Source organism: Branchiostoma floridae, chromosome 14 (assembly GCF_000003815.2).
Source record: "Branchiostoma floridae strain S238N-H82 chromosome 14, Bfl_VNyyK, whole genome shotgun sequence".
Taxonomy (NCBI): Eukaryota; Metazoa; Chordata; class Leptocardii; order Amphioxiformes; family Branchiostomatidae; genus Branchiostoma; species Branchiostoma floridae.
The window spans coordinates 6,678,035-6,688,929 of record NC_049992.1 but is presented as its reverse complement, the minus strand read 5'-3'; the positions used below and the strand labels follow the sequence as shown (position 1 = coordinate 6,688,929).

At 44.3% G+C, this 10,895-nt stretch overlaps 1 protein-coding gene across 1 annotated transcript; it reads right to left on the bottom strand.

Annotated features, from left to right (window-relative positions):
* Positions 1 to 91: 91 nt before the first annotated feature.
* On the bottom strand, positions 92 to 2,030 carry LOC118430662 (cholecystokinin receptor type A-like). Its single transcript, XM_035841648.1, has one exon. The coding sequence runs from the start codon at positions 1,761 to 1,763 to the stop codon at positions 105 to 107; it is 1,659 nt and encodes a 552-aa protein (XP_035697541.1). The 5' UTR covers positions 1,764 to 2,030; the 3' UTR covers positions 92 to 104.
* Between the last annotated feature and the right edge of the window lie 8,865 nt (positions 2,031 to 10,895).

Here is a 10,895-nt window from a genome sequence, read left to right as displayed (position 1 = left end):
TCAAAAGGTGTTACTATATACAAAACAGATCTGACATTCCTTAAGGGTACCTCTAAAATGTCCCATTTATCTGAAACAGTCAGTATTGTGAAGTTCTGTGTCGTCTATCGCTGCCACTGATGACGCTGTCTTTTACACATCACCGTGTTTTTCAGCGCGATACGGAAGCTCCGACTAGCGAAACTGTATATAACTGGATTGAGGACGCTGTTGAGGAGATACAGTCTGTCCAGGACGAGAAAGATTGCCTGTGCAGCTTGGCTGATGAAGGGTGAGTTAGTTGCCGGGTCCGAGTACACGAAAGTCAGGATCCAGTGCGGTAACCAGGTGAGGATGAACACCAGCGTGGCCAGAGCCAGCATCTTGGCTGTCTGTACGTGCGGGGAGGACATCCGCGGGTTTTTGTACCGGCTCCTCGCGCGCGTGACCAGGCGGCGCCGGTACGAGCTTGCCGCCGAGGTGTAGCCACCGTCACTCCGCATGACAGGGCTGGACCGACATGACTTCGTCTCCTGACCGTCCGTCTCGTGTCCGGAGTCTTCGGATCTGTCCACAGGACTGACAGGCCTCGTCTTCTTAGCTCTTGTGGCTCTGAAAGTCCTCAGGCGTGATTTGGCAACTGCAAGGTTGGTTATGGCAGGATCACTAAGTGATCGCCGAGTCCGACACTTCTTTTGCTTCTCGAAGTCAACACTTGGTGTAGAATGGTCCGTGTTTGGCTCTACCTGAGAGGTGATTTCGTTTGGTCTCTCTCTCAGTTGCATCGAGTTGCTTTTCGGGATAGGGTTCGTCTCTCTACTTCCGGAGGCGTTTCTGAACAATGTTGGGTGAACTTTTTTGTGATGGTTCAACACCTTGCAAAAGACAAGCATGTACAAGACAACGATCGCGACCGAACAGACAACGAAGACGACAAAGTTTGCTGAGAGGAAAATTGACACGGCGACTTCGTTGGCGTATTGGTCCAAGACCTTACACGTGCCGAATTGATGTCCATTTTGGTCAGGTACGAACTTGTCTACTCCGTACACGAACAGGATGGGACAGTCGAGAACTAAGCCGAGAACCACGATGCCTAAGGCGGTGAGCTTCGCCCTCTTGACGGTCATAGTTTTCCTGAACGGCCGGCAGATCGCAAAGTACCTGTCCATGGCTACCGCAGCCAGAGTCAGAATGGAGCATACCAAACTCGTCTGGACGAAATACACGCTGAACTTACAGGACCAGTCACTTCCCTCCTTTGTCCACTGTAGGAAGTTGTTTAATTCTAGAGGAATGGCGATTAAACACATCGCTATATCCACCAAAGCTAAGGTCAGGATAAAGACATTGCTGCAGACACGCTTCTCTCTCTTATATACAACAAGAACAATTGTGTTTCCTGCAATCCCCAACACGCTAATCACGCCGAGGATGATGATGATTGGAAGAGCAATGGTGTAAGCCGCTTCCTTTAAGTGTTCCCTGACATTGTCAAGGCATTCTAGCGTATTAGTCACCTGGTTCAAAAGGTCCAATATGTCCGATATATCGCTAGTACCGTTCGTGGTGTTAACGTATGCGGTCTTTATCTCCCACAGTTGCTTAGAAAGTTCATAATGATTAGATAGATTGGACACAGTCGTAAAGTTTAGTAAGAGGGTAACGTTGAAGATTGTCGCACCGAATCCCGTCAAATTGGCCGATCCGAACGAAGTAAGGTTAAATGGACCCACTCCAAACGTGGGGAAAAGTGGCAGCGTGGTGCTACAGTTATCTGCCATATTGTCTTCCTCTATGGTTGATGTCAAATAGTCTCAACTTATCGGAATGGACTTGCGTTGGCAGTTTTGTTCTGTTCTTCGTTTGATCTGATTCAGCACTTGATCTCTTGAACGTCTGAACTTTTTTCTTATTGGCTCACCTTTTAGCAGTCCTTGATACTTGATCTTGAGTCTGGATCTTGAGTCTGGATCTTGAGTCCGGATCTTTTAGTCGTTTGAACAGGAATTCTCTTGGGGTTCTTCAGTCGTACGTCGGTTGTCGTAGCGCGGTCGTACGAGGCTTCTACTGGTCGTCCTCTGAGCACGGCCGTTTTTGTACCGTTTTACATTAGCAGACCACCTGAGGATGTTTACACTACCATCAGCAGCGTCTGATTGCCACTTCCTCCGTGCCAGCAGGAGTTGACGCCACGCGGATGTTCTCCAATATTTGCCATGACTTACTCAACACGAGTTCCCTTCCAGAAAACAAAGCACTCAACCATATCCAGGAAACACCCCACGAGTCGGAGGCTTTTACGTGTAAGTGGTCACGACAGCTTCCATTGATTGCTGCGTAAACGGACGCCGTTTTTATGGGGGCGTTTGTAGCGTCACTTATTCGTCTTCTTGCATCCCTACAACATCCCCTGTTGGGGTTTTACTTTGGCGGGGGGGGGGGGGTAAACTGTAGTAATAAGGGTATCTCTTCCTACTGTCAGAAAGCGGAGGGGGTATTGAAGGCGTTTTAACATCTTCTTCCATGCCTCGTTTGGCGACTTTTCTCCCCTTTCCCGGCTCCCCTTGGATACTGTATTCTTGTCTATTGTAAACAGAAATTTACTCCTCAAGATACTCTTAGAAACAAGCTGCTAGGAGACCAAACATACACACAATCAATCATGCTTTGCCAAGTCTAATCTTCTATACCAAAATAGCTAATGTGACGTGGATTTTAAGACTTCACCAAAGAAATAATACAGTACGTCACACTTCGACGAAACGTACCATATGCTACCCTGGTATGCCGCTACAATACGGTTTTTGAACATTATGCAAAAGTCGATAGCAAATTCCTCAACCAGGGGTGCTTTACCCCGCACTCATGATTTCACAGAACATAAAAAGACTTAATAAGTTACACGTAGCAACATTACAGTAATCCATTTCGAAATCGAGACATAACATATTACCACAAATGGATTTGCTCTTTGTTCTGTCCACAGTGTACTTAATTGGTACAAGCAGTAATTGGAAATGAACTTAATGCGGTATTCAATGGCTACAGAAAAAGCTATCGGTCTTCGTCATTTGAATGATGTTTGGCATTAATATAATGCAGGAAATATGATAACATTAACATTACACAAATGTTCTATATTTAACAACAATTCGCAGCCCTGAAAAAACAGTAGCAGGACTTCAGGACCTCATACCTCAAATGAATATTACAAACCCTTGTAATTTAAACGTTTCATCTTGTCTCTATATATGATTATGCATGTAAGACTGTGATATATTCAATGTATGATGGTATCTGTTAATAAAGTTCCATCTGCCATAAATCACATACGTTATACGTGTAGTTTCTGTTTCAGAAAACTCTAGAATTACAAAGTTCCCTTATCAATCATGCAACTTAAGTTCTATATTCTACATACTAGTAGTTGGTATCCCATTGTTTGCTTTTTCATCTAGGCTACCTGTATCATGGGAATTTGTCGCTCTTCTCTTCAGTTATACTCCTTAGAATGTTTCAACGCCTCTACAGTTCCAGAGCAAGCTAATAGGTGGCCAAAACCTAGAATTACATTTGGGCCCAAACCTACACACCATTGTTTTCTTATGGAAAAAGCTATTTGTCACCACAAAATCAAGACCATAGTATGTACAGCTTAAAGATTAAAAAAAACGAAACTTCTGCTGCAGTAGCAATGTCACACGCTAGGGGTCCAATATCGACATAAGCCTTATATGGTTCGGTCTTCTAAGTATGCCGAAACACATCATCATCATCATCATCATCGGTCGGCTGCGACGCAGGCGACTGTAAGTTTCTTCCAAGACCTTCTGTCGGCAGCTAGATGACTGATTTGCTTCGCGGAGATCTGGTCATTGTAATCTCCTAGGAGCTGTTGAATGTACTTTAAATAGGAGGTAGCTTGGCGTCCTCGTCTGCGTTTCCCATGCGTTGGTACATACAGTGCATAGATATTGGCAGGTTCGTCCTCGGGCATGCGCAGGATATGACCAAGAAAGTTCAACTGCCTCGAGCGTACATGTTCAATCAACGGCTTTGTTTGGGTTAGTTCATAAATCCTGGAGTTTGGTACCCGGTCGAGCCTTTTGATGTTCAGCATGATGCGAAAGCAAGAAGTAGCAAAGGAGTTGATTCTTTTCTCCATATTTTGTGTTAAGACCCAAGACTCGCACCCGTAAACAAGCACTGTGACACAGGAAGCCATGAACAGTTTCACTTTCGTAGCGATCGGGACAAGGTCGCTCCTCCAGAGAGGTTCAAGTTTCCAAAACACGGCCCAGGCGAGTGCTCTGCGCCTCTTAAGGTCAGAACTACTTGAGGCCATGCTGGAACCAAGATATCTAAAGTCTTGCACCTCCTTGATCTCTTCTCCATAGACCTGGAGTGGCTGACCCGGGTCTGCATTGTAGCACATGTATTCGGTTTTAGGGACGCTTACAATTAGACCAAGCTCTGTAGCAGCTGTAGCGGTTTTTATCAGTTGCTCTTGTGCCCTTGCTCTTGCGGACTCCAGCAGAGCAATATCATCCGCGAAGTCTAAGTCGTTGATCAGTTTTGCTGGATAACGACTGGAAGCCCTAGGATGTGTCACAATCCCCGAGTCACTGTCTGCTGTAGCCCTCCTCAGGAGGTAGTCAATGAGGATAATGAATAAGAAAGGTGCCAGCACATCGCCCTGCAGGACTCCAGTGGTCACATGAAAGCTCTGAGACATATGACCGTCAACCATGACAACACTTTTAGAGTTCTTGTATAAAACACTTATGGTGTTGACCACTTCTTCGGGGATGCCGTAGTGACGTAACACAGCAAACATCATTTTCCTGTCTATAGAATCAAAGGCAAATCACACACACACAGAGCCAAACACACAGACAAGCCACAAAGAATACCACTATTTCTTTGGAGGCAACAAATACGACGAAAGATTAAATAAAGAGAATGGGGTCTTTTAAATAAAATTGCATAGGGTGCAACATTGCCTGCTAAGAATTCCTGGGAACTTTAGTCAGCATCTCTAAGTACAATGCAATCATCAAATGATTAATGCAATACTAAAGTTATGTTGGGTAGATTCTTTCAAATAATGGCCAAAGTCTTTGAAACTCCCAACTCCGTAGAATATCTATAAATGTGTTTCTAAAGCTGGAGCTATGAAGTGTAATGTAAACAATGACTATAAAGGACCGCCATTAAGTCCGGAATCACGTGAAGAACACGCATTGATCATGATTGATTCACGTGCCACTCCGAATGCGCAAGTGTTCTCTAATTGCACAGGGTGAATAATTGTTCTCATTTAAGGCCCCGTGCTTGCGTCAAACGTCCATGTTGCTATGATTGTACACACACAACCGTAAGGGTCCTCAGAATGGTACCAGACACTACAGAGTATGTTGTGGCCGCCTGGCTAGTACTGTAAATGCAGACAATTTCGCGGTGGTTTAATGTTCGCGGTTTTTGCAGTGGCCGCTTCACCGCGAACATTTTTCCATGGCAGTAAGAGACTGAAGTACATGGTGCTACCGCGAAATTAGAATTACCGCGAAAAGTCCTTTATCTTGCTACCGCGAAATTAAATCTCCGCGAACTTAGATACATTTACAGTAACTTCCTGTACTGCAATTGGTCAGCCTCCTGACCTATTTAATTTCGGGAGCAGTGGTCAACTGTTCATCACACATGCTACCTCTTCATATAGGATTCTTTTATTGTTGAGTCTGTTTTTTGCTCTTGTGCTCGTAACATTTCAGTGTATACATTTACATAGAGGGTTTATAGAGAAAAAATATCACTTCAATTTTTTTTCCATCTGGCATTATGGGGAATGTCACAAACAAGCACACTTCGCCTATTTCTATCGTATCAAGTGTTGAGCTTCAAAATTTTCTGGCATTTTTGAAGGCTTGGACGGTACGTAGATTCTCAAAATGTTTTACATTGATGCACATGTTGGCAACAACGCCCTCTTTTGACATCTCTTAGATGCACAATGGCCCAGCAAATCCGACACCCAAGAATTGAAGGAATCTAAGAATTACGCCAAAAAACACTTACGCTGTGGACTCTTTCAAAGATCCGTTAGAAATTAGAGATTCGATTTCTCCAAATTGTGATGACGTGTTTTATCTGCATAACTTGACCGTTACAGAAGCAGTGTATTTCTCTTCCCTTAAGCTTAAGGCACACCCCGCCGTACGTGCTGTCTACGTACCAAACCGTGGGCAAATTTTTTGGATCCGTAAGTGGTAAGTACCGCCTCCGTACGAACTCGATCCGACGGAGTTTTGGAGCACATCGTAGAACTTTACGTGCAGGCAAAACGTTGTGTGCCGTGCGTTGACGTACTCCCTTTCTGACCTTTCCAGTCGTTCCCCACGTTTTAAAAAGCGGTTCAACTTTTATTCAGAACTTCGTGGTTTGTCCTACTGTCAGAAGAATGCATATCTAAGAAGAGTGTCTGTAGAAGTCAAGATTACAAATTGATATGACTGCCACGTCTTTGTAAAGCTTTTTAATGAAGGTGCTTTGCTGCAGGAGTAAATATTGAAATTGCAAATTCAAACTCTATTTTTCCAGTGATGTAGGAGGGACTATTATACAGCACTCAATGTGGTGTGCTGTTGAAATGGCTGTTATTGGTCGATTAATATCTGATATTTATGAGTCAAAATCAGTATACGAAATGACCAATTTACGGTGGACCCTTAACATTTCATAAGGATATATACGGTCTGGTGAAAAACACAGTAACGCAGTGCGGACAAAGTGCAGTGGACAGCGAACGTGCTTCGCATGCGAATAGTTAAGCTAACCTCGATGACACCACATTGCGCAATGGAAGGTAAACATTTCACCGTGTCTTCTGTGTTTAGGAGAAACATGGAGATACATAACTGACAATGTACATAGGGCATTTAGGGAAATCTTTCCTGAAATGTTAAAGGAAACGCATCTTTCCTGAAATGTTGAAGGAAACGCATCTCTTCTGAAATGTTGAAGGAAACGCATCTTTCCTGCAATGTTTAAGGAAACAGAATGATACTATCTTGTGCTGTGGACCTTGAACTTCGTGTCCACCTTGTTAGGGGAAATGAGAAGAGAAAACGATGACTCGACTAAAATCGTATTTCAGAAAACTTCTACAAACTTCGTGGCCTTCCATCAAAACTCACACTATTGTGATCTGTATCTGTATCTATATAGCCGGTATAACCGCCCTTCGGCGTAACACACCAGCTTCACAGGCACGCGGCGCGGTAGCAGCTGGTTATATTACACCGAAGGACCCGTCACACCTAACTTTTGCACATCTATCTGCAAGCGTTCTTTAAAACTATCCAGAGATGATGCCCCTACTGTGCTTGGTGATAACAAGTTCCACTCTACGATAGTTCTGGGAAAATACGAATTTTTGAACACATCAGTTGGTAACTCTTGTACTTGAACTCATGGCTGTTTCTTGTTCTTTTTTGAGCTGGTATTAGATACTTATCAGTCGGTGCTTCCACCAGTTTATCCACACAGATCATTTTCTGATATGATGATGACGACGATGAGGAATGATTACGAAGATAAAAATGATGATCTGATGATTGTGGTGTTCCGTCGTAATCATGAGGATAGGAACGAGTAGTTTAGAAAGTGTATGGGGAGTATGTTTGCTTGCTTGTTTGTGTCTGTGCGTCTGTGTGGGCATGTCTGGATCTGTGTGCGTCTGTGTGTGAGTGTGTGTTTGTGTATGTGTATGTGTACGTTGTGTGTGTACGTGCGAGCCCGCGCGCGCGTGTTTGTGTGTGCGTTTAAGGTGGGGTCACACATACGTATATATTCAAGTCCGTTTGAGGTGCGTATGAAGCTCTTAGTCTCTACCAGGCTCCACTAGTCGCGGGGAAATTAATGCAAATTGGACAGACATAGATACATAACATGCCAGATGAGTTAGCTGACCGAGAAGTATGGTTAGCGACCCAGCTAACTCGTCTAACATGTTACCTGTTTACGTTTGTCCAATTTCTATTATTTTTCCAACGACCTGTGGGGCCTGGTGGAGGTAAATACTCCCATACGCGCCTCATACGGACTTAAATATATACGCACGTGTGACCCCACCTTAAGTGCGCGTGTGCATGTGTTCGTGTGTGTGCGTGTGTGTGCGTGTGTGTGCATGAATGTGTGTGGTGAGTGAGTGTGTGTGTGTGTGTGTGTGTGTGTGTGTGTGTGGGTGTGTGTGTGTGTGTGTGTGTGGAAGTTGCGGTGTTGGTGGTGTTATTACAAAAGTTGCAAAAAAAGGCTCAGAATACTTGGTACTCCTGGTCCTTGTCTTTTTTTTACTGGAGAAGCAAAAATAGAAGCACGCTTTTAAATGCTGAGGGGGTGAAGGTCCTAAACAATCACTGGCAAAGTCAACAAGTATTTGACAACAACAAGGAAGTGCTTTTACACAACCACTCGCAAAGTTAACAAGTATTTGACAAGGAAATGTTTTTTTTTCTTAAATCCGAACAAACACATTCCCAACTGCTGTTTCCGTGTGAGTCATTGCTTTAGCTTGTCACACGGAAATGGTCAGTACATGTGTCGTCATGGAGTATGTATGCAGTAATGTAATATGTTCCTGGTGTAGATAATGACTTTGTTTACGTCTCTGCCTTTGTATATTGCCAACTTAGTGTGCACCTGTGTGATTTACAGTCAGTTTCACCTGCGTAAGGTATTGTTTTCACCCGCATACTTTAAGCACGACGCGTAAAAGACTGAGGGTATAAAAAGGGCACAAATGCAAGAATAGACACAGACTGCGGGGATGCGTCCAACCCGGCAAGAATCACTGCTCATATCGGCCAAACGCAGTAAGTACATTCTTCCCTCTTTCTGAAAATATATTGCGGCCAAATGTTTTCCAACTCTATTTATTACTCTTAAGTAATTTGTTTTCTGGGCTTTCACGTTGTCTCTCTTAAGCGCCCTCTATATCATCTACTATTAGGTTTGTCAATTATTTTTTCAAGTTTTCAAAAAATTCCCCTATATATCGTGTCAATTAATCACTTGTTCTACCATTATTTTCAACGTTTCTTTATTGTAGTCCGTTGAGTTTCCGGAGAGTTTCAGTCTAGTCTTAAGGGAAGCATGTTGTTATCGTCTAGTTTAGAACTTGTCGTCAATCTTAAACTTGTGGCCTGCGGGTTTTTTTTTGCGGCTTTGGAGCTCGCTCGATTTGCAAGTTATGAGCTCGCTCCTAAAGCGGGCGATGGCTGTCCAGCCTAGTCTGAATTAGTTGTAGTCGATGTCATTACAGCTTTACCGCAGCTTCCTCCCAACCACACACAATTGGTTCATGTATACCGCTAAACACTAAGATTTTCCGGCAATTAACATGCACCTGTTTTTGCCAGTGAGGCAAGGGGACGGGACCCATGCGTTGCGGTTGTCCCCGCCGATATCTACCGCCTAAGGCGCCCAAACGGCGGCATCAGCCAATCCCTGCACCACAATGACTAGAGTCATATCTTCTGTTTACTGGCACGTTCCATGCATGATGTACTGACTTTGCCGGACGCTAATTAATAAGGAACATCTTGGTTATGTACTTATATTAAAAAGTTTTTCAACTTTTTATTTGATTCTTTAGTAATTTGTTCTACTTGCGTTTTCTGTGCTTTCACCGATCACCCTGTTTCTCATTGAGCCCACTCCATATTTTCTAGGTTCGTCCACTTTTTTCAAGTTTTCCCCCACCTTCCCTTGGGTCACTTGTTCTACCATTTTCAACGTTTCTTCTACTGTAGCCGTTGAGTTTCCGGTCCGTTTAGTCTAGTCTCAAGGAAAGCATGTTTCTATCGTCTATTTTAGAACTTGTCGTCAATCTTAAACTTGTGGCCTGCGGGGGTTTGCGGCTTTTGCTCCATTTACCAGTTTTGCGCTCGCTCCCACGGCGCGCGATGCCTGACTAGCCAAGTCTGAATAAGCTGTTGTGGACATTGTTATTGCAGTTTTACCACAACTTTCTCATAAAGACACACAACCGGCTCATGTAGACCGCTTAACACTAACATTTTCCGTCAATGTCCATGCACCTGTTTTCGCCTCTGAGGGACGAGCACGGGCCCTGACCCCATGCGTTGCGATTGTCCCCGCCGACACCTACCGCTTGAGGCGCCCAAACAACGGCATCAGCCAATCCCTGCGAATCATGGCTCTGGTTTAGGGCGCGGTCACATGGGTCGTGCGATCGTCGTACGATCGCTAATTTTGTGTATGTCTTTTGCAAAATTCAACTATGTTGCTGCACAAAGTGTTGTTTTGGATCCATGCCGGTGGTTATTTCTGTCACGGCCTGCTTGAAAACAGCGGCATCAGCCAATCCCTACGACACCATACCAAGAGTCATGGCTTCTGTTTACCGTCACGTTCCATGCATAATGTCCTGACTTGGCCGGAAGCTAATGGACAACAATGTTATGTTTATACTCGTATTGACAATTTTATGTCCCTTGCCAGGATTTTACTATTCGGAGACACAACAGTTTTTCCTATGTAATACTTGGTAAAGCTTATTCCGTTTCGCCTAGGCGAAATACTCCCGTCACATGAGGCGAAAATCGATCGGAAGACTAGACTACGAGCTCTAAACGATATTTTCGTGAGTAAGACGTCCGTTTTTCTCACGATCATCTTGCGAATTTAAGGGATCGCTGGCGATTTCAAGGGGTCGTACGATGGTCGCGGTGCAGCGAGGCATGTTCTTAACATAAGCGACAAGTCGCCGGAGATCTCTGAGTTCGGAGAGCTCGTTATCGAGTCGCCTGCAGATCCTACGTACCTCGCCTGGGTATCGGTCGACATTCGATTGATAGTCGGACGTCAATCCAACGAGGCCACACAGGCCC